This window comes from Schistocerca americana, chromosome 5 (assembly GCF_021461395.2).
Source record: "Schistocerca americana isolate TAMUIC-IGC-003095 chromosome 5, iqSchAmer2.1, whole genome shotgun sequence".
NCBI classification, from domain to species: Eukaryota; Metazoa; Arthropoda; class Insecta; order Orthoptera; family Acrididae; genus Schistocerca; species Schistocerca americana.
In genome coordinates, this window is record NC_060123.1 from 565,692,919 (window position 1) to 565,716,806 (window position 23,888).

General features: G+C 46.1%; 1 protein-coding gene across 1 annotated transcript in view; it reads left to right on the forward strand.

The window, feature by feature from the left end:
* The window catches only part of LOC124616538 (SET domain-containing protein SmydA-8-like), an 80,294-nt gene that overhangs the window by 19,126 nt on the left and 37,280 nt on the right, over window positions 1-23,888 (forward strand). Inside the window, exon 2 of the mRNA XM_047144856.1 lies at window positions 1,072-1,416. Coding sequence (XP_047000812.1) covers window positions 1,072-1,416 — 345 coding nt within the window. The remainder of the gene's footprint in view (window positions 1-1,071; window positions 1,417-23,888) is intronic.

Sequence of the window (23,888 nt, forward strand, 5' to 3'; positions counted from 1 at the left end):
GTGACGGAGATGTTTCGGAAACTCAAATGGGAATCCCTGGAGGGAAGGTGACGTTCTTTTCGAGAAACAATGTCGAGAAAATTTAGAGATCGGGCACTTGAAGCTGATTGCCGAACGATTCTACTGTCGCCAGGACCACGAAGATAAGATACGAAACATTAGGGCTCATACGCAGGCATACACATAGTCAGTTTTCCCTCGCTCTGTTTGCGTGTAGAACAGGAAAGGAAGTGACTAATATAAGAAGATAGTAACAGTTCTCGAAAGAACAGATAGCTTTGGTCACCATGCAGCTTCTCTAGTTAAATGATAATTAATTGAATTGGGGACAGCTTAAAATGTGTGCCCCGACTGGGACTCGAACCTGGGATCTCCTGCTTACATGGCAGACGCTCTATCCATCTAAGCCACCGAGGACACAGATGAATAGCGCGACTGCATGGACTTATACCTTGCACGCTTCCCGTGAGATCCACATTCTCAACTGTCCACAATCTACATACGTAATGTTCCTAATAGGTATTTGCGTATTTAGACTGAAGACAGTTGGGAATGTGGGTCTCACGGGAAGCGTGCCTGCAGTTGCGCTATTCATTTGTGTTAAAATGGTTAAATGGCTCTGAGCACTATGGGACTGAACATCTATGGTCATCAGTCCCCTAGAACTTAGAACTACTTAAACCTAACTAACTTAAGGACATCACACAACACTCAGTCATCACGAGGCAGAGAAAATCCCTCACCCCGCCGGGAATCGAACCCGGGAACCCGGGCGCGGGAATTCATTTGTGTCCTCGTGGCTCAGATGGGTATAGCGTCTGCCATGTAAACAGGAGATCCCAGGTTCGAGTGCCGGTCGGGGCACACATTTTCAGCTGTCCCCATCAAGGTACATCAACAAGACCTGTCGGCAGCTGAGAGTTTAAATTAATTATCGTTGAAATGACTAATAGTGGTACAGGGTACCCTGCGCCACGCACCGTACGGTGTCTTGCGGAGTATCTGTGTAGCTGTAGCTGTAGATGTAGATGTACTCTCCGCCAAGCACTACTTGCATCTTCATTGTTGCAGGTAACGGATTTGGCAACAGAGCTGCTCAGTGCGCCAACGCCGAGCCAGCTGCGCTTCATGCGGCGCGCGTGCGCCGTGATGGACGCGAACGCGTTCGAGGTGAGCGCGGGCGTGCGCGGCCTGTACCCGCTGTCGGCCATGATGAACAACGAGTGCTCGCCCAACACGACGCACGGCTTCGACGAGAGCCGCGCCATGGTGGTGCGCGCCGCTGTCGACATTCCGGAGGGCCGCGAGCTGACCAACTCGTACACGCCGCTGCTGTGGGGCACGCCGGCCCGACAGAGGCACCTGCAGCTCACCAAGCACTTCCTCTGTCGCTGCGAGCGCTGCACGGACCCCCAGGTGACTATCCGCCGCTGTCTGCTCTGCTTCCATCCCGGCAGGCAAAATTCAGCAGACCACAGCACACTGATTTCTGTAGGCGACGTCCTTCCGCTGGTTACTGCCTACTATGGAGTGTGTTTATTTTTCTTATTTTTAGTTTTGCTACAGAGATAACACAGGATGGTCCATCGATAGAGACCGGACCAAATATCTCACGAAATAAGCATCAAACGAAAAAACTACAAAGTACGAAACTCGTGTACCTTGAAGCGGGAAACCTGATGCCGCTATGGTTGGCCCGCTAGATGACGCTGCCATAGTTCAAACGGATATCAACTGCTTTTTTTAAAAAAAGGAACTTCCATTTTTTATTACATGCCCGTGTAGTATGTAAGAAAATGTGAATGTTTTAGTTGGACCACTTTTCTCGCTTTATGACAGATGGCGCTATAATAATCACAAACGTGTAAGTACGTGATATCACGTAACATTCCGCCAGTGCGGACGGTATTTGCTTCTTGATACATTACCCGTGTTAAAATGGACAGTTTACCAAAAAGGTCGATATTGTGTTGATGTACGGCTATTTTGATCAAAATGCCCAACGGGCGTGTGCTATGTATGCTGCTCGGTATCCTGGACGACATCATCCAAGTGTCCGGACCGTTCGCCGGATACTTTCGTTATTTAAGGAAACAAAGTGTTCAGCCACATGTGAAACGTCAACCACGACCTGCAAAATATGATGATACCCAAGTAGGTGTTTTAGCTGCTGTCGCGGCTAATCCGCACATCAGTAGCAGACAAATTGCGCGAGAATCGGGAACCTCAAAAACGTCGGTGTTGATAATGCTACATCAGCATCGATTGCACCCGTACCATATTTCTATTTACCAGGAATTGCATGGCGACGACTTTGAACGTCGTGTACAGTTCTGCCACTGGGCACAAGCGAAATTACGGGACGATGACAATTTTTTGACACGTTCTATTTATCGATGAATCGTCATTTAGCAACAGCGGTAACGTAAACCGGCATAATATGCACTATTGGGCAACGGAAAAACCACGATGGCTGCGACAAGTGGAACATCAGCGACCTTGGCGGGCTAATGTATGGTGCGGCATTATGAGAGGAAGGATAATTGACCGCCATTTTATCGATGGCAATCTAAATGGTGCAATGTATGCTGATTTCCTACGTAATGTTCTACCGATGTTACAACAAGATGTTTCACTGCATGGCAGAATGGCGATGTACTTCCAACATGATGGACGTCCGGCACATAAGTAGCGTGCGGTTGAAGCGGAATTGAATATCAAATTTCATGACATGTGGATTGGTCGTCGAAGCGCCATACCATGGCCCGCACGTTCACCGGATCTGACGTCCCCCGGATTTCTTTCTGTGGGGAAAGTTGAAGGATATTTGCTATCGTGATCCACTGACAACGCCTGGCAACATTCGTCAGCGCATTGTCAATGCATGTCCGAAAATTACGGAAGGCGAACTACTCGCAATTGTTTAGACATAGGACGACTTGGACCATTTTCATTTTTCTGGTCAGCAGAGTACTGACTGCATCTTCATCTGTGTATAGCACTGACATCCACCGCCCTCAATTATTTGTTGGATGCAGTCCAATCTCTGTCTTCCCCTACAATTTATACCCTCTACAGCACCCTATAGTTCTAGTACTTCGGGAGATATTCCCAGATACCTTAAAATGCGTCGTATCAACCTGTCCCTACTTCTTGTCAGTGTTTCCCTGCATATTATTCTCCTCGCTGATTCTGTAGAAGAACCTTCACATTCCTTATCAGTCCACGTATTTTCAATGTCCTTCTGCAGCAGCACAGCTCAAATGCGTCGATTCTGTGCTTTTCCAGTTTCTCCACAGGCCATGATTCACTTCCCTACGATGCTGTACTCCATACATGCATTACCAGAAACTTTTTCCTGTAATTAAAGTGAATGTTTCATATTAGCAGACCTCTTTCCGCCAGGAATGCGCTCTTTTCCTGTGCTGGTGTGCTTTTTATGCCCTCCTTGCTTTGTACACCATGTCTTATTTTCCTCTCAAGGTAGCAGAATGAGTTCACTTCGTCTGCTTCGTGGTCTCCAGTTTTGATGTTAAGTTTATTGGTGATCTGATTTATTCTAATCCTCATTACTTTCGTTTGTCTTTGGTTTAGTCTGCACTCATATTCTGTTCATTGCACTTTTAATTCTGTTCAACAGATCCTACAATTCTTCCTTACTTTTATTGAGGGTACCAGTGCCACCAGTGAATTTTTTCATTGCTTTGCTTTCACCCTGAATTTGATTTCAACGACTGAACCTTCCTCTAATTTCCATCATTGCTTCTTTGATGTGCAAAACGAAGAGTAATGGCGAAAGACTGCGTCGCTACCTTATACACTTACTAATCCGTTCTTGATTCCAAGTCGCGCGGGATTAGCCGAGCAGTCTGAGGCGCTGTAGTCCTGGACTGTGCGGGTGGTTCCGGCGGAGGTTCGAATCCTCCCTCAGGCATGGGTATGTGTGTTTGTCCTTAGGCTAATTTAGGTTAAGTAGTGTGTAAGCTTAGGGACTGATGACCTTAGCAGTTAAGTCCCATAAGATTTCACACACATTTGAACATTTTTTTGATTCCAAAAAAATGTTGAAATGTGTGTGAATTCCTAAGGGACCAAACCGCTAAGGTCATCAGTCCCTAAACTTACACAGTACTTAACCTAAATTATCCTAAGGACAAACACACTCACCCATGCCCGAGGGAGGACTCGAACCTCCGCCGGGACCAGCCGCACAGTCCGTGACACGGTGCCTCAAACCGCGCGGCCACTCAACGTGGCTTTTGGTTTTCCTTTCTCGTTTTTCCCCTTGAGCCTTGTACGTACTGTAGTGAACTGAAACTGATACATAAACCAGGTGACAGTGAAAACAAATATACTCAAGCTTAGAACGTGGTAACATTTACGTTTATTATTACATTGAAGAGCCAAAGAAACTGATACACCTGCCTAATATCTTGAAGGGCCCTAGTGAGCACACAGAAATGCTGCAACACATCGTCGCATGGACTCGACTAATGTCTGAAGTAGTGCTGGAGGAAAGTGACTCCGTGATCCTGCAGGGCTGTCCATAAATCCGTAACAGTACGAGAGGGTGAAGATCTCTTCCGAACAGCACGTTGCAAGGTACCCCACATATGCTCAGTAATTTTCATCTCTGGGGAGTTTGGTGGCAAGCGGAAGTGTTTAAACTCAGAAGAGTGTTCCTGGAACCACTCTGCAGGAATTCTGGACGTGTGAGGTGTCGCACTGTACTGCTGTAATTGCTGAAGTCCGTCGGAACGCACAAAGGACATGAATGGATGCAGGTGATCAGAGAGAATGCTTACGCACGTGTCACCTGACATAGTCGTATTCAGACGTATCAGAGATCCCATATCATTCCAACTGCATATACGCCCCACACCATTGCAGAGCTTTCACCAGCTTAGACAGTCCATGGATTTATCAGCTCGTCTCCATACCCGTACACGTCAGTCCTATCGATAGAATTTGAAACGAGACTCGTCCGACCAGGCGACATGTTTCCAGTCATCAACAGTCCAATGTCGGGGTTGACGGGCCCAGGCGAGGCGTAAAGCTTTGTCGTCCAAGCATCAAGGGTACACGAGTGGGCCTTCGATTCCGAAAACCCGTATAGATGGTGTTTGCTTGAATAGTTCGTACTCTGACTCTCGTTGATGGCCCAGCACTGAAATCTGCAGCAATTTGCGGAAGGATTGCACTTCTGTCACGTTGAACGATTGTCTTCAGCGTCATTGTTCCCGTTCTTGGAGGATCATTTCAGCGGCGTCGGAGATTTGATGTTTTACCGGATTCCTAATGTTCACGGTACACTCGTGAAATGGTCGTACGGGAAAATCCCTACCTCGGAGGTGCTGTCTAGCATCGTTCGTGTACCGAGTATAACACCACGTTCAAACTCACTTAAATCTTGATAAGCTGCCATTATAGAAGCAATAACAACTGTGCCAGACACTTTTCGTCTTATATAGGCGTTGCTGATGGCACCGCCGTATTCTGCCTGCTTGCATATCTCTATATTTGAATACACATGGCAATACCAGTTTCTTTGGGGCTTCTGTGTATATCATCGACAGAAATATAAACTCAGGGCGGATTTGAATGGACATGAACACGAGTCAGTATCGGGGAAAATTGGGGAGAGGGAGTTTATTCCCTTCAGCTTACCATTTGCAGGCATAGACAGCTGGTTCCTTGTCACTCCAATGCATAGATTACCCCCTTACAGGGTTGTCTGGATGCGGGTTGACAACTAAGATCTTTCAACTCCCATGTTCTGTCGTTTTGATGTGGCGCCTTGGCCGACTTAACTCCTTCCGTCTTCCACGCTGGATGACCCCTGGCTGAATCATCTTCGAGCACAGCACGGCTCTGGCTGTCGACACGGTGATTTTGTGCTTGCGTTGTTGGCAACTATTGTCCGTAGTGGTTATCTTGGAAAAGAAGTCGATGTTAGACAGGCAGTGGAGTCAGAAGTTCAAAATATTTGAGCATCGGACTGCAAAGAATGTCAACACGCATCGGAAAATGAATGCGTTGATCACTAAATGACTGACTGCTCACTGATTCATTGTTCACTGACTGCTCGATCACTCAGTGATCTCTGACTGGTTATTCGTCGTCCGTTAGTGACTGCCTGCTGGCCTACTCAGTGACTGAGTACTCCCATGACAGTCTCTGCTCCTGTTTGACAGTTTTGTAACTCAACTCTGTCTCCAGGACTCTGAATTTTCTGTTATCTCATCTTTGTCATTCTTGGGCTCAGTTTTCAATTTACAGAATGACCGCTCGACTGTATATAACCATGCCTCTCAGTCTTTGTACAGAGTGAAAATTTCCGATCTTTCTGGTTGATATGAAACCAGAAAATTCTCGTATCGCTCTTCGGTGTTCCATGTTGTGGTACTGCACGCTGCGGGCTGCAGCCTCACAGTGTATCGCTTCAGAGGTTTACCTACATTCGTAAGTTGTCAAATAATCAACAAACCAACAACAAACCCACTCATTATTAATGTGAGTGGCTATGATTTTCCCAAATCTTGCTGTCGATTAAACTTTAAATGGGGTATCACCTTTCGAGCAAAGCAAACAATTCATTTAAACCACCCCTATCTGGCTTTTGGGAATGCCTCGCATCTCAGTTTCAGTTTAAGTGTCCACTCTAGCATTAGGTCCCTGGCGGTGAAGTATTGTAATACTTTATAGTACCCACCATTCATTATAGCTTAAATTTTTTTTCCTGTGGATTTCGAACATCTTGCACGATTTTACAGTGTCAACGCAACCTACGGCGCAGATCTTAAGAAAGTGTTTTGATTTTCTTAGCATTCGGTTCCATTATCAACCCAACGTTAGGAGCGCGTCTTAGATGCCTTTAGCTTTCCTAAATCCAAACTGATCGTCATATAGCTCCTCAATTTTGTCTTCCATTCTTCTATTTTTCCATTCCTGTCAGCATCTTGGACGCATGAGCTGTTAAGGTGATCGTTCTAGGCGCGCAGTCCGGAACCGCGCAACTGCTACGGTCGCAGGTTCGAATCCTGCCTCGGGCATGGATGTGTGTGATGTCCTTAGGTTAGTCAGGTTTAAGTAGTTCTAAGTTCTAGGGGACTGATGACCACAGCTGTTAAGTCCCATAGTGCTGAGAGCCATTTGAGCCATTTGTTAAGGTGATCGTGTGACAGTTCTTGTATTTATCTGACATTGATTTCTTTGGATTGTCAGGATAATATTTTTCTAAATATCTGATGATACAGCTCGAGTCTCATACGATCTACACACCAACTTGAACAGTTGCTTGGTTGGCACTTACCCTAACGATTTTCGAAATTGCTAGGAAATGTCATCTACGCCTTCTGCATTAACTGATCGCAAGTTTTTCAAAGTTCTATTAGAACCTGCCACATACTGGTGACCTATATCTTCCAAATCGACTCTCATTTATTTGTCTGTCATGTCAATCAAAAGCTACTTCCTCTGGTAGTGGCCTTCGGTATACCCCTTCCACCTATCTGATCTCTCTTCTGTGGTTAACAGTGAAATTCATCTTGGCACTCTATTGGGGACAATGGGCTACCCATAGCCATTCTGGGGAGCCCATTGTCCCCAATATCGCCAATCTTTTTATGGAATATTTTGAGGACATGGCGCTGAAGACGGCGTCCTTAAAACCAACTTGTTTCTGGAGGTACGTTGACGATACGTTTATGGTATGGCCTCATGGGAGAGAAGCTCTTGACCGCCTGCTAGATCATTTTAATTCCCTGCATCCTAGCATCAAGTTTACCATGGAGGTGGAAAGTGATGGGAAGCTTCCGTTTCTGGATGTTCTGGTGCACAGAAAGGATGATGGGACACTGGGACACAGTGTTTATCGAAAGCCTACGCACACGGACCGTTACCTGCATGCTTCTAGCTGTCATCCATCGTTCCAGCGTACGGGGGTCCTGCGGACGTTAGCGAGAAGAGCTTATGCCATTTCAGATGGAGAAAGCTTGACACAAGAATTGGACCATCTTAAGGTTGTGTTCAAGCAGAATGGCTATACAGATAAACAGATCCGTCGTGCTTTCCAGTATGGATCTTCGCCGGAACCACCAGAAGATACCTGCAAATCGGTGGCTTTTCTGCCTTTTGCTGGGAGCATTTCCTCAAAGATAGGAAGAATTCTGAAAAGATACCATATCAAAAGTATTTATCGTCCGCCAGCCAAGATTAGAGCGCTCCTTGGCTCTGTAAAGGATGACTTGGGTTTGAGGAAGCCCGGTGTGTACAAGATCCCTTGCCACTGTGGGAAGGCTTATATTGGGCAGACAATCCGGACCATTCAGGACCGATGTGTTGAGCATCAGCGGCACACACGGCTGCTTCAACCTGAGAAATCTGCAGTGGCGGAGCACTGTCTCACCGAGGGACACAGAATGCTCTATGACAAGACACAAATGTTTGCCCCTGCATCTCGCTATTGGGACTGTGTTTTAAAAGAATCCATAGAGATTCGTTTATCTGACAATCTTATTAATAGAGACAAGGGTATCTTTTAAGTAAGACTTGGGACCCGGTGTTATCTGACATCAAAAAACAACGGTCTGTGTTTCGATCGTCGGAATAAAAAATAAAAAAAATATTTTTAATTTTTGACAGCGATATCTCGATTTCGCCTATTTCCACCACTGGCGGCGTGGTATGTTTACTGCGCTAGAGGGCAGTCACGGCACCATCTCGCGCACGCGTTGTGGGTCTTCTGCTGGCCTGTATAGGGGCCGCAGCTTGCGCTAGGAAGTCAGTTCCAGCGAGTTCGTGCACCAGCACTCTCACCTGAAGATGGCGGCCAGATGGACCGCGGAAATATTGTGTCATGAAGACGTTATGATCCGGCTGCATACCCGAGAAGAATATTATCAAGGTGAATTTCGTTTGTTACCGGAAGTTTATTCGCTGTTGCCGTTCTTGTACCTACATTTGTTCACTTGGCTCTAAGCACTATGGGACTTAACATCTGAGGCTATCAGTCCCCCACACTTAGAACTACGTAAACCTAACTAACCTAAGGATATGACACACATCCATGCCCGAGGCAGGATTCGAGCCTGCGTTCGCAGAAGCAGCATTGTTCCGGACTGAAGCGCCTAGAACCGCTCGGCCACAACGGCCAGCCCTACATTTGTCTGTCCAGTTTCTATAACTGCCCTTTTTAAAGATGTCTATTCCTCTTAAACTGAAATGGCAATTGCGGTATTCCTTATCGCAGTACCTACAGCCTCTCAGAACGTCAGAGGCACTGTCATTCATCAATGTTTCTGCATATATCCAGTAAATTATTGAGTACGTTCGGAGTAAGTGCTACTCGAAATCAAGAGGTTGTCACGGGAGACGTAGCTGTGACGGATCTCGTCAAACCAGTGTGGCGACTCCACAAGAAAAGAAGTATTAATTAATATTGCAGTCGCATTTCACAGGTTATGTAGATCAACAAGGTTGACGAAAGACTACGACCGGACCCGCGAAGCACTGCAGAAGATCACCTGCATTGCCGTTATGGGGTACTCGTTGGACTTGGAAGAACACATGCTGCGATGCACGCTGCTTGTCAAAAGGCAACATTCACACGGTTTGAAGAAGTATTATTATTTGATGGATGTATGGATGAGATGAAATAATACGCCTGCCACCATCCCTCACCACAGGTAACGTTATGCAGCTGTGTGTTTGTGTGCGGCACCCTGCACGTGACGTGTACGTTGAGAAAGGTAGTGGATCATTCAGTCTCTCCTAAACTGTCAGAATGGTTTGACGCTGACTCCACGGGATGAGGACGCGTGCTCCAAGGTCATCTCCGACGTCGTCGAGTGAGCTGTGTGTACTTTGGATGCAGCTCCAAACAATACCGGAGAGTTTTGGATGGCGACTGAGCGGTCATGGATCATGATAACTATCCAATGCTGCCAAAACCTCGTGGATCCGTACCACGGTGTGTGCCCGCCATTGTCATGACGAAACGAGGCACTACACAGCTGCTAATGTTGTTATGTGGTTCACTTCCTCATCAGTGTTATGTCTGATACGTGTGCATCAAACACCGAAAAATAAACTGGCCCCTGGGCGAGCCACCACGAATCTCACAAAAATCCTTCTGGGTGTTCTGCAGCGTCATCTTATAATGTATTTGTTATATAGCCGTTGTCTCATGTTTGTCATCATATAATGAAGACGTAAGTAGCAGCAATGTGATCCCCTTCCCCTCTCTCCCATAGTAGTGGACATCTTCATGTAAGTTTTTGAGCAAACTGCACTTAGCTCCGCTTCATTATGCCCACGCTGTTGACTGCAGTATGCTGTTGGCCTTATGGAGAAGGAGATCTACACACTTTCCACCAGCATATTAACTACCTGCACAAAAACGTGTAGTTTACGTAAGAACATGAAAGTGATGGTGCGATTACGTTTCTGGTAATCGAGGTCTACAGAACGCTCCGGTACAAGAGTACCGGAAAGCAAGCTACACCAGCAGGTACTGATGTGGCGAATCCTATCATCATCCGGCTCAGAAGTGATCCATCCTACACCCGACAACCACCAGACTCCAACCATGTTAGCAATACAAACAACATGAGACAAGAACTGAAAGAGATACATAATATCTCCATAGACAACGGATGCGACAGTAAAGCAATGCGTTCAACAAGAAGCTAAACACAAAAAATGAAAGAAATAAACTTGCTTCATGTCAAGGCTGTCATTGATCGAGTAGGCAGTGTACTTCGCAGAAAACAAAACTAACAGTTTGCCGGATTGGCTGCTGCAAAGAGAATTTGGTAGGTTTCACTAAGGATGCAATAAAATCTCTCAACACGGCAGCTTGCAAGAACCCCCCATTTGTACTAAACCTCCATAAATGTCTTAGTTTTGCCAGTGAATACTTAGAAGATGGTATAAGATATGTATAGTATGACTGGTCCTGTTTTTCCATCCGGGTTTTGCGCAGATTAAAACAATCCGTCCTTGGATTATCTTAGTGAGTAGTCGTGTAGGATTCTTCGTACCTGTTTCGCCGTGAATCCCTCGAAGTTTATACAGGGTGGAATCCAAAATTTTCGGGACTGGTGCTGCCATATTAAAAGTAGGAGTGGTAGAACTCTGCACCGCTACGTGGCGAGAGCTGCGTATCTGATGAGTCAGTGTGCGGAGAGGCATTCAGCTGCGAGGACGTGTTGCGTGTCGACAATGATTTCTGTAATACTCTGTGTGTGGTGTGCGGCGATTTTACGATGGATCCGCGAACAGAACAGCACGTGTGTATCAAACTCTGTGCGAATCTCGGGAAAAGTGCTACGAAGACCCTTGCAATGATTCAACAAGTGTTTGGGACCCATACGTGTGTGTTTGAGTGGAATGCTCGGTTCAGGGCCAGCCATACAGACGTCGAAGATGATGCTCACACTGGAAGGCCAGTTAGTCGCAAAACGCCAGACATTATTGCCAAACTTTAACAACTGGTTCGTGTGGATCGATGTCAAACCATTCAATGCCTTGTGGATGAAATGGGTATTGGTTATGGGACATGTGAACGAATGATGACTGATGAACTGGACATGCATCGTGTCTCCGCAAAATTTGTGCCGATCAGAACGCACAGCGTGTTGAAGTGTGCACTGACCTTCGTCAGACCGCGTCTGATGATCCAACCTTCTTGTCACGGGTTGTCACCGGCGACGAGAGCTGGATTTACGGTTATGACCCAGAAACAAAGCAACAATCGCCCCAGTGGAAGAGCCCGGGCTCTCCAAGACCGAAAAAAGCGAGACAGGTGAAGAGCAAAGTGAAGAGCATGATTATAGTTTTCTTTAATACCAAGGGAATTGTGCACAAAGAATTCGTCCCACCCAACCAAACAGTGAATTCCGCGTACTACTGTGACGTTTTGCGATGGCTCCGTGAAAACATGTAGCGGCGACGACGGCCCGAACTTTGGCGTCAAGGGAACTGGCTGCTGCATCACGACAACGCGCCCTGTCACACGTCTTTGCTCACCAGGACCTTTTTGGCAATAAACAGCATGGCGGTTGTACACCACCCATCGTACTCGCCAGATTTGGCACCTTGCGACTTCGCGCTACTCCCAAAACTGAAACAAGTATAAAGGCCGTCGGTTCGACACTCTAGAGAGGATTCAAGAAGCATCGCTGGCTGTGATAAACACCCTCAAAGAACAGGACCTCCAGAAAACGTTTGACCTGTGGCAGAAGTGCTGGGACCGGTGTGTATGTGTGGATGGGAACTACTTCGAGGGTGATGGTGACCGTTAGTCCAAAGGTAAGGTTTTCAACAGATGGCAGCACGTCCCGAAAATTTTGGATAGCACCTCGTATCCCCCACAGAAACAGTATCAGCGCCGTCGGGTTATCCGTAAAATGTATTTCTACTTCTTGTGATTCTAAGTGATGAAACGGAAAGCTATATTATTCGGAATAAAAAGGGATGCCACTATGATATACACTCCTCGAAATTGAAATAAGAACACCGTGAATTCATTGTCCCAGGAAGGGGAAACTTTATTGACACATTCCTGGGGTCAGATACATCACATGAGCACACTGACAGAACCACAGCCACATAGACACAGGCAACAGAGCATGCACAATGTCGGCACTAGTACAGTGTATATCCACCTTTCGCAGCAATGCAGGCTGCTATTCTCCCATGGAGACGATCGTAGAGATGCTGGATGTAGTCCTGTGGAACGACTTGCCATGCCATTTCCACCTGGCGCCTCAGTTGGACCAGCGTTCGTGCTGGACGTGCAGACCGCGTGAGACGACGCTTCATCCAGTCCCAAACATGCTCAATGGGGGACAGATCCGGAGATCTTGCTGGCCAGGGTAGTTGACTTACACCTTCTAGAGCACGTTGGGTGGCACGGGATACATGCGGACGTGCATTGTCCTGTTGGGTTCGATGACGGTTTGGATGTACCGTGCACTATTCAGTGTCCCCTCGACGATCACCAGTAGTGTACGGCCAGTGTAGGAGATCGCTCCCCACACCATGATGCCGGGTGTTGGCCCTGTGTGCCTCGGTCGTATGCAGTCCTGATTGTGGCGCTCACCTGCACGGCGCCAAACACGCATACGACCATCATTGCCACCAAGGCAGAAGCGACTCTCATCGCTGAAGACGACACGTCTCCATTCGTCCCTCCATTCACGCCTGTCGCGACACCACTGGAGGCGGGCTGCACGATGTTGGGGCGCGAGCGGAAGACGGCCTAACGGTATGCGGGACCGTAGCCCAGCTTCATGGAGACGGTTGCGAATGGTCCTCGCCGATACCCAGGAGCAACAGTGTCCCTAATTTGCTGGGAAGTGGCGGTGCGGTCCCCTACGGCACTGCGTAGGATCCTACGGTCTTGGCGTGCATCTGTGCGTCGCTGCGGTCCGGTCCCTGGTCGACGGGCACGTGCACCTTCCGCCGACCACTGGCGACAACATCGATGTACTGTGGAGACCTCACGCCCCACGTGTTGAGCAATTCGGCGGTACGTCCACCCGGCCTCCCGCATGCCCACTATACGCCCTCGCTCAAAGTCCGTCAACTGCACATACGGTTCACGTCCACGCTGTCGCGGCATGCTACCAGTGTTAAAGACTTTTTTTTTTTTTTTTTTTTTTTTTTTTCACTTGCCGCCCTGATTTTACGACCCACCACCTAAGTGCTTAAGGTGGGTCTATTTTGACCACTTGGCCGCTACGACCGGTGTGCGGACTCTGATGTAGTTGATGAAACTCACACCAGTTCCCGCATCCGGTCGCACCGTTGCCCGTGTCCCGCCACGTGGAGGCGGGTCTGTGCTTTTTTTTTTTTTTCTTTTTTTTTTTTTTTCTTTACTTTGGCAGCTTTCCCAAAACCGATTTAACAAAAATTTTACAAAAATTAATTTTGAATTGGAAGAAGGAAATACAAGGAATAGTTTAGTCTGAAGAGGAGAAAAGACGATAGGAAAGGAAGAGATGATAGTCCCACCACCGTAGGGGACTGAGGATGAGCGTCTTGGGATTTATCTTCAAGCCTCTGATCCTCAGTCCCCTAACCTTAGCCTAGGAAGTTCTATTCTATTCTAGTTGTGGCGTTTGATATCTCTATTTATGTTCTATCTGGTTACTTGTATACAGGTTTAGAGTGCCGTGGTAGCTGATGGCAATTGCGACGGTGCGCCGACACTGTTTATGTCTAATTTTATACATTAATCTATTGTCAGTTTTAGGTCTACTTATGTAAGTCTATTGCATGTCAGTTGTTTTATATTGAGACTTAGTTTAGTTCTTCCACACTATGGTGTCTGTCTGGGTGCTGCATATAGGTTTATTGTCTGTGTGGTCTTCTGTTCCTGTATTCTTTGTGGCATTCGTCAGAAATTTTGTCTGTTAGTGCGTTCAGTATGTCCCAAAGTTCAGGTGTTCTGATCGCGTCGTATATGTGTTCCTCTGTCTGTAAGTGTTGTATCCCAGGTGTGTTCCTGTGCTGTCTGTATTTCCCGCAGAATAGGATTGTGTGTTCGGGGGTTCCCATACCTCCACATGTACACGTTGATGTGTCTCTAAGACTCACGCGATTTAAGTGCGTGGGATAAGGTCCGTGGCCAGTCAAGAAATGCACCATGCCGCGGCTAGGATCGGCATGTTTCATTCTTAATCTTTCCGTTATGTTCGGAAAAAATGTATAGACTCTCCGTCCCTTATCACTTGTGCCCCATTCCTGTTGCCATGTGTCGATTTTCCATTTTTTGAGGTCCCGCTTATTGTTCAGCGGGGAACCAGTCAATATGTTGACCTGGTCTAGTCTACCCATCTTTAACCAGTACAGAGCGGCCCGATATTTGATTGTGATATCTATCGGGAAGATTCCTAGCACGACACACAGTGCTTCAACTGATGTAGTGCCGAAGGCTCCCGATAGTCGCAGAAGGACGCTTCTCTGCCCTCGCCTAACCGCTGTTCTGTTTGTGGCGAGGTTGAGTCTGTGCGCCCATGTACTGGCCGCAAAGCTTAGCACTGATTCGAAGAGTGCGCAGTGGTAAGTTCGTGTGACTGACAGAGGAAGTCTGTATTGTCCTGAATTAATCCTTGCCAGTTTATGTAGTAATTTTTCTGCCTTGTTTGTTGTTATTCTGATATGTTCATGGAAGTTCAGCTTCTCATCTATGTATACGCCCAAGTAGCGGGTTACCGTCATTCTCTTTATGTTGTTGTTCTGTATTTTAATAGATGGATTGCGTCTGAGTTGCCCTTTGAGCAGTGTGTATGTTGTTTTGTTGCCCGCTATCTTGAGTTTGTTTGTGTTGCACCATTGTGTTATTGTCTGCAGTGTGCCACTCGCCTTCTCCTCTAGCTGGGCTCTTGTATTTGCTGAGATGACCACCAGTAGGTCATCTGCATAGGCGACAGCACCGTCTGTCCTCATATCCTCCTCCAGCAGTTGCAGGAGAGGTTCAAAAATTATGTCCCAGAAGATGGGTCCACAGATCGATCCCTGCGGACATCCCTTGGTAATTTTCCTTATTACCTTCCGGTTGCCCACGCGCCATTCCACTATTCTGTCTCTGCAGTAGTCTAAAAGACTGTTGTATAGGGCTGCGGGTACTTCCATCTGGCGTAACCTCAGAAACAGTGCTGGCCACCACAGGTTGTCAAATGCTCCTGCGATGTCTATCATGATTGCCAAAGAGTATGTTTTATCTGTGTTTTGTGTGATTTCTAAAGCTCTGTTTATTGCATCATCGATGCTTTTCCCTTTCCGAAATCCAAACTGGTGGGGATTCATTCCAAGTAGGGTTCTGTGAGCCTGCAAGCGGTCACACAGTAGCCTCTCTTGGATTTTTGCCATGGTGTTTATGAGGCATATTGGTCTGTAGGATTTCGGATCTGATTGGTCTCTGTCTGATGATTTTCGTATGATGACTGCATTTGAGGTTTTCCAGACTGTCGGTACACGGCCTAGCCTTAAGGCGTCGTTTAGTAGTTCTGTTAAGTATGGGGTGATCTGTGGTGCTAGCCTCTTAAGCACTTCTGCATGGATCCTGTCGGGTCCAGGTGCTTTTTTATTCTTTAGCTCTCTTATCGCTACCGCAACTTCCTCGTGCGCAAAGGGACAGGTGACGGCGTCGGTGTTATACTGTTCATGAAGTTCTTGTCTGAGTGTGATCTGTTCCTGTGTGTCTGAGTCTGTGGCATCTTCCGGGAGGAGTTTGTTCAGCAGATATTGTGCTGTGTTTCTCCATCCCACTGTCATTGTGCCGTCTTCCTGCCGTAGCGTGCTTAATGCCAATGGGGTCTTTATTTTTTCTGTCAGGATCTTGTATTGTTCCCCCCAGATATTCTGTTGTGTGTGTGTGGTCAAGTAGCTCTCCCAATGTTGTTTCCTGGTCTGAAATAATGTCTTTTTGAAGAGTTCTTTGGCTTCCCTACATGCAGCTAGTCTCAGTAGTTTGTCTCTTTGTATCCATGTCCTCTGGTATAGTTTTCGTTTCCTTGTCATGTCACGTTTGAGTCTGGTTAATTCGTCTGACCATGGTGTTTCCCGTTGTTTGCTGTGTGTGTGCGTAGGTATTGCTGTTTCTTGTGCTGTTTGGATGATTTGTGTCAGTTTGTGTGCTCTGTAGTCCACGCTTCCCTGTATGTTGTATATATTCTCATTTTGAACAATTTGTTGTAGTCTGTCCCAATTCGCTCTTTTAAAGTTGAAGTGTGTTGTATTGTGTGTGGTGCGATAATTGTTTGTTGTGAGACTTATTTCTATTATGTTGTGATCACTTGTGGTCAGAGAGTCGTGTATGGTCCATCTTTGCAGTCGTCCTAATGTTCTGTCATTCGCCAGAGTAATATCGATTTTGGTGGCAGATCCGCCTGGACCTCTGTATGTAGGTGTAGGTCCGTCTTCATTTATAATATGTAGTTGTGTCTCCTGTATGACGTCGTTGACTTTCCGTCCTCTGTCGTCCGTTCTGTCCGAGTGCCATAGTGTGGATTTAGCGTTGATATCTGCACATATAATTAGGTTCTTATTTCTAGAGTATTCAGCAATGTCTTGTATCATATGTAGGTATGGCTCTATGTCGTCACTGTACTGTGCGTATAGTGATGAGACCACCCATGTGTCTCGACACTTAGTTATTTCTGCTGTGGCCAGATGACTGTTACATAGCTGCGTAATCTTAGTGATATTTAAAGTTTTGTTGAGGACAACTATGGCAGCCTTGTAGTTTCGTCTGTCTGAGATTGTGACAGCGTCCCAGGGTAGGTTAGTTAAGTTTCCCTGGGTTGTCACATAAGGTTCTTGCAGGCAAAGAATATCCGCCTGCAAGTCCAGAGCTACTCGCGGCAGTTCTGCACTAACGAGTGTGCTTCTATTAGCATTAAGTTGTATTATTTTCATGGGTGTTTCACATGAAGGTAGAATTTGTGTCCTGTTTGCGAGTAGTCAAAGTCAGTTCTGCCATGTGCCCTCACTTGGTCCTTGTACACTTGGCGTGGGTTATATGTTTCCCCCCTCCGACTACACGCTAGTATGACTAATTTTTCTAGCTCTGCTGGGTCTGTAGGTATGTTTGCGGTCTTTAAAGTCATTCTGTCTGATTGTTCAGTGGTCGGGAAGCATACATAGCTGCCTAATGGGTGAAGTAGTCTGGTTAGCAGTCTTTGTGCTGTGATGAAAGTATCCTTATATTCTAGCCTACTTAGTCTTAAGTTTAGTTCTACATTGTTGTAGTCAGCATGCCATGGTGTTTGGCCGACTTTTCTCTTCTGCTCTTTTTCTACATATGGGATGATTCCGCTATATTTATCTCGAAGTGCAGATGTCACCGGTGTGGTGTCTTGTTCCGTCTTCAATGGTGGTGAGGCTGATGAGCTGTTACCTGCGGCTCTTTTTCTTTCACCTTTACTTTTTCTTATGTTTACACTACCTATTGCACTGTCGTCACCTTTCTTTTTGCTATCACTATCTGTACACTCATCGTCACTATCGTGATTACCCGTAAGTAGGTTTGTGTCAAGGACTACTACCTTTTTCTTATATGTCTCGTTACATCCGGTCATCTGTTGTGTTTCATTATGTTGTTGAGGTGTTATGCGTTGTTGTGTATGATCTGCAGGGTTAATTATCCCTCCAGATACAAAATTCACTGGTTTTATATGTCCTATACATCTTTTTGTATTATACCTTTTTGGTGTGTTGTCATTTACTCTTTCTTCGCTGCTAGCTTTGGCATAATCAGGTGTTGCGTGAGATTTCTGTGTATTGTCCATTTGTTCGTTTTCCGTGTGTTTGTTTAGGTTTACAGACTTGTCTGTGTTCGTGTTTGTTTGTGTGCTATTGTTTTGTATTCGATCGGTGTTGCTGTGTGGATTGTATAGCACTTCAAATTCCAGCTCGTCAATTCTTGCCTGCAGTGATTGCTGGTAGCTGACCCAGTATTGCATCTGTTTTTTAAGTTGTTTGGCTATGTTATAATGTATAGCTCCATTAAGTACCATGTCGTCGATGAAGTCCATGGTATTTATATAACTGTCATGTAATGCGTGCATACCTTGAAGAGATGGGATATCGTCTGTGTGTGTGGGGTGAGTGGGAAGCAGTCCCATCTGCCTGCGCCAGCTTATAGCTCTTTGGTGGTTTCGATTAATAGTCGATGGTGATTTATAGTTCGTTTTTTGCATTCTTGATTGGGACAGTGTTGGGCTGCTTTCATTCTCCATAATCGAAGCTCTGTAGCAGTCGATCTTGGAGGAATTTATGTGTTTGACAATCAAGACCTCTTCGTCTGGCACACAATTTGCCGCGGATTCTGCAGGGGATGCAGATGTCTTGTTCTGCTAGTTTGCACTGATTTCTTATGTGGCCCTTCCCTTTGCAATTGGAGCACGTGATTTCGGTGTCTTTACACTGCTTTGTGGTGTGTCCAATATCACAGCACTTGTAGCAGGTGGGGACTTGGACGAAATTTTTGACAGTTAGAGACTGGAAATCTATATAGACTCTATCCCGTTTTGTCAAAATTTTGTGCAGATTCGGCGTGACTTCAATAACTTGATGATTGTATCCCCGCCCTCTTGGTCCTGTTCGGAATTTGATTTTTGTCTCTTTCAGGAAAGCCTCTTTCTCAACTTCCTCACTAAGGTTCAGTTCATAGAGGCTTTCAAGAAAGTCTTTGTCGCTGATTGTGTCTGGCACGTGGTGTATGATCACTAGCGGTCGTCTCTTCCGTGGTGGCTCGCACTTGATTGGAAGACTGCGATGGAGCTCCGTATGCCACGGCAAACTGGCTGACACTGACGGCGGCGGTGCACAAATGCTGCGCAGCTAGCGCCATTCGACGGCCAACACCGCGGTTCCTGGTGTGTCCGCTGTGCCGTGCGTGTGATCATTGCTTGTACAGCCCTCTCGCAGTGTCCGGAGCAAGTATGGTGGGTCTGACACACCGGTGTCAATGTGTTCTTTTTTCCATTTGCAGGAGAGTATTTATTCACTAAACATCATAAACTGTTAATATCGACACAATTAATAATGATTTAACCGAAAACTAACAATTTCCTGAGAACATGATCGTACGACAGATCTAGATCTAGATCGACGATTGGCGACTGTGGCGCGCAGTCTGTATAGGTCGTACTTACACTCGTGATATTTCGTAGCCGTTCGTACATTTTCGTAAGCTTAAACACTGTTCTTTTATTTATGGAGATGGTCGATTTCTGGCGTTGTGATATTGCTGTAAAAAAATTACTTGTGACCTGAAGCTTGGTGGCAGATTAAAACTGTGTGCCGGACCGAGACTAGAACTCTGGACCTTTGCCTTTCGCAGGCAAGTGCAGTATCGACTGAGATATCCAAGCACGACTCACGATTCACCGCGACAGCTTTGCTTCCGCTGGTTCCTTCCCAACTTCACAGAAGTTCTCCTGCGACTATAGATCAGCCATGTCTCCGGCATAGCCTTTCTACCGGGAGTGCTAGTCTTGCAAGGTTCGCAGGAGACTTCTGCGAAGTTGGGAAGATTGGTATGAGGGGATGGCGGAAGCAAAGCTGTGAGGGCGGGTCGTGAGTCGTGCCTGGGTAGCTCAGTCGATAGAGCACTTGCCTGCGAAAGGGAAAGGTCGCTAGCTCGAGTCTCGGTCCCGTACACAGTTTTAATCTACCAGGACGTTTCGTATCAGCGCACACTCCGCCGCAAAGTGAAAATCTTACACTTGTAACCTTGTAGGCTTCTCCTAATATCTGTGTCGGAAAAAACGACTTTAATTTGCATATAGGGTGATTCACGAAGATATTCAATTATTTTGATAAGTTATCCTAAAAGTAAAGCTAGAGAAAATTGTTCACGTAACCATAGGTCCACAAATGTTTAGTTATGGAGCCACGGCTCGTAAAAGATTTTGCCTAAAATTTATCAATTTTGCTAATATGAAGCCATCGCAAAACTGTACGAGGTTAAAGTAAATGTTTTCCATTTATTTTGTTGTTATTTATCTTGTAATCGAATAAAACATGTCCCAGACGTGTATCTGCAGCAGTTTTGCAGAACTACTATTGCTAAACCAACCCTCCACAGCAATCGGAAGATTTTAACAATGTAATTACATATGATGAGCGTTTCATGATGGTATTCCTTGCGCAATCGGAATAAAAAAGCGTAACAGTTGTTTAAATATTCCATACTGCCTTGTCGCCCTCAAATGTTTAAATAAACAGAATCCCATACGCTGCAGTCAATTTCCTGACAAAATCTTTAAATAAATAAATAAGCTACATTCCAAATACTGCCTTGTGTCCTATGAATTGTTTAAATAAACAATATTCGACACATTGCCTTGACTACCAGAAATCGCTTAAGCAATATTCCATATACTGCTGTCTATTTCCTGTCAACAAATAAACTATATTGGATACACCGCCTTGTATCCAATAAATTGGTTAAATTAACAATATTTGACACATTGCCTCGTCTACCAGAAATTGTTTAAACAATATTCCATACACTGCTATCGATTTCCCGCCAAATAGCCAATCAGTTGAGATTTTTCCTGCCAATTTACAGGTGGGGAGGGGAGGGGGGAATGGGTGGGTGGGAGGAGTTAATACGTAAATTGATCAATTTCATGAATTAGTCATCAAATTCATGGAGTGTGAGAGGCCTATTCGAATAACTCAGATCTGAAAAAATGGTTCAAATTGCTCTGAGCACTATGGGACTTAACATCTTTGGTCATCAGTCCCCTAGAACTTAGAACTACTTAAACCTAACTAACCTAAGGACATCACACACATCCATGCCCGAAGCAGGATTCGAACCTGCGACCGTAGCGGTCACGCGGTTCCAGACTGAAACGCGTAGAACTGCACGGCCACACCGGCCGGCTCAGATCTGAAAGTGTGCTTGTATTGGCAAGGGAGGAGGGGATGCTTGGAGGTTTCCAGAGGTGTGTGGGAGGTGGAGGGAGAGGGGAGGGGTGGGGAGTTTCTCGGAAGGATGGATTATCCCCAAGGGCTCATTAATCAACCCTCAGGGGGTCGTAAACCATTTAGCAGAACAATAAGGGGAGGGGGAGGCCATCATAAATCAATCAGATGTCACAATTTAATTAATTTGCAGATCAATCTGATAACAGAAGTGGCGTAGAACTAAGGTTTCCCTACCAACTGCATGTATTCTGGCAGGGGCCGTGGGGTGTAACTTCGCGCAACGCCACGTATGCTGCGACTCCCAGATAAAAGGGACATTTCAGCCTCACGACAGTAGTTATGGCTGGGTATGGGCTACCGATGTCCCGGCTGCTAGCAGTCCAGTCTTGAAAGAGCGAGTGTAACTGCAGGGCAACAGTCTCAACAAATACTGCCAGGGCGGCTTAAACAAACAGTGCATCCGCAAATAGCTTCATTTCTCTGCAACTAACACAACCTTCACAAGTTTGAAGGTTGTATCAGTGCTATAATGGGCATAATGATAGTTAACTGACAACGAAGAACAAACAGAAAAAAATCAATTTTATGTACATAGACTGAAGCGGCGAGTGAAAATTTGTACTAAGGCCAGGAATCGAACGTGGGTCTCCTGCTTACAAGGCTGTTGGTTAGCCACGAAGTCACCTTGGCATAGCAGTTCACACAATTACAAATTCTCACTGCGCTCCAGTCTACTTTAAATTCCTCCTTACACATGAACAGAATTGCTGAGGCTGTCCGTATTCTGGAATAGCACCTCAGCATCGAATGTAAATGGGGGATCTAGACTGAAACGTAGGTGCAAATACTTATAAAAATGAAACTACGCAACTTCAGAGACTTTACTTTCAATGCTGAGTTGCTGTTTCAGAACGTGGACAGCCTCAACAATTATGTTCATCTGCAAGGAGGAATTTGAAGGAGATAGGGGTGGAAGTGAGAATGTGTATCGATGAGGGAGGCCTTACAAGGCAATCTGTGCACTTTTGTGAATCGCTGTGCCAAGGTGGCTAAGTAAGCAGAGACCTGACCTTGATTCCCGGCCCTGGTACAGATTTTCACTTTCTGGTTCAGTCTATATACATAAAATTATATCTGTATGAGACCAGTAAAGTCTCAGAAATGGTGTCTTTTCATTTGAATAAGCACGTGCACCTGTGTTTCATGCTGGATCTCCCATTTACGTTCACGCTGAGGTACTACTCCAGAACATGGAGAGTCTCGGCAGTTCTGTTCGTTGTGAAAGGGGGAATTTAAAGTAGGCTGGGGTGGCAGCGTTAATACGGATCGAGGAGGGAGGTGTTCCAGAGTATTCTGCGCAGTTTTGTAAACCGCTGCGCCAAGCTGGCTTAGTGGTTAATGCACCTACCTAGGAAGGAGGACACCCAGTTTCGATTCCTGGTCGTGGTACAAATTTCCACACGTCGCTTCAGGGTATATGCATAAAACTGTATCTGTATCAGACCACTAAAGTTCCTATGTCCTTTCGTCTGAAAGTGGAAACATACTAAGGTTAATGAAAGCACATCATATTTAGGCATGGAGTCAAATATTTTTCCATCAGACCATGCGAAACTGAATTATTTCGGCGGCTGTGCCGTTTAGGAAGACAACTAGGCCACCAGGTGGCAGAACTGGTGAGCTTTAATACTTAAGACTTAATCGTAATTATTATAGTCCCACCTAGAATGACAAAGACAGGACCTGACGGCCATGTGTAATTTACAAAACAAATGTACATCTTATCAAAACCTTAAAATAACAACTCTCATTAAACACAAAAACATGTCTCATGTTGTAGGGGACACTAGTAAATGTAGATGGCTAGGTAAAAGTTGGAGCGTTTAATCTATGGGTCGGCCACACCCTCCATCTCCTTCATCAGGGCAATTTCCAGCTCCTCCCCCTCCCGGATGTTTAACTTCGCTGTGACGTCTACCCTTCCTACCAACTGTTACCTGGCCTTGTTTACTCCCCTCCCCAGGCCCCCCTTTTCCTCTCCTTCTCCCAGAGCGGATTTTCCTCCATTCCCCCCCCCCCCCCCCTCCTGAGTCCCTGCACCCCCTCTTCAACTGTATCCCTCCCACATCCTTACCTCCCCATCCCTCTGCGTCGCGCCCCCACCTGTCTCCCCTCCCTCTATCTCCCCCTCCCACCCTTCTTCCCTTCTCCCTCATCTCCCAGCTTCTGGCAGATCCTGAGTTTTGCTCATCGTCATCAGTGTGCTATGTCAGTGTTTTTTTGGTGCTGTTCTCCTGTGCATCGAGACCTGTGATTTTAATTGTGTGCCGGACTGTACATAGTGTTACTGTCCGTGAGTGTTATGTGCTACGCCGTCCATCAATATTTTTATGCTGCAGCCATACTTCGCCTTGTGTTCTTTTAATTGTCCCAGT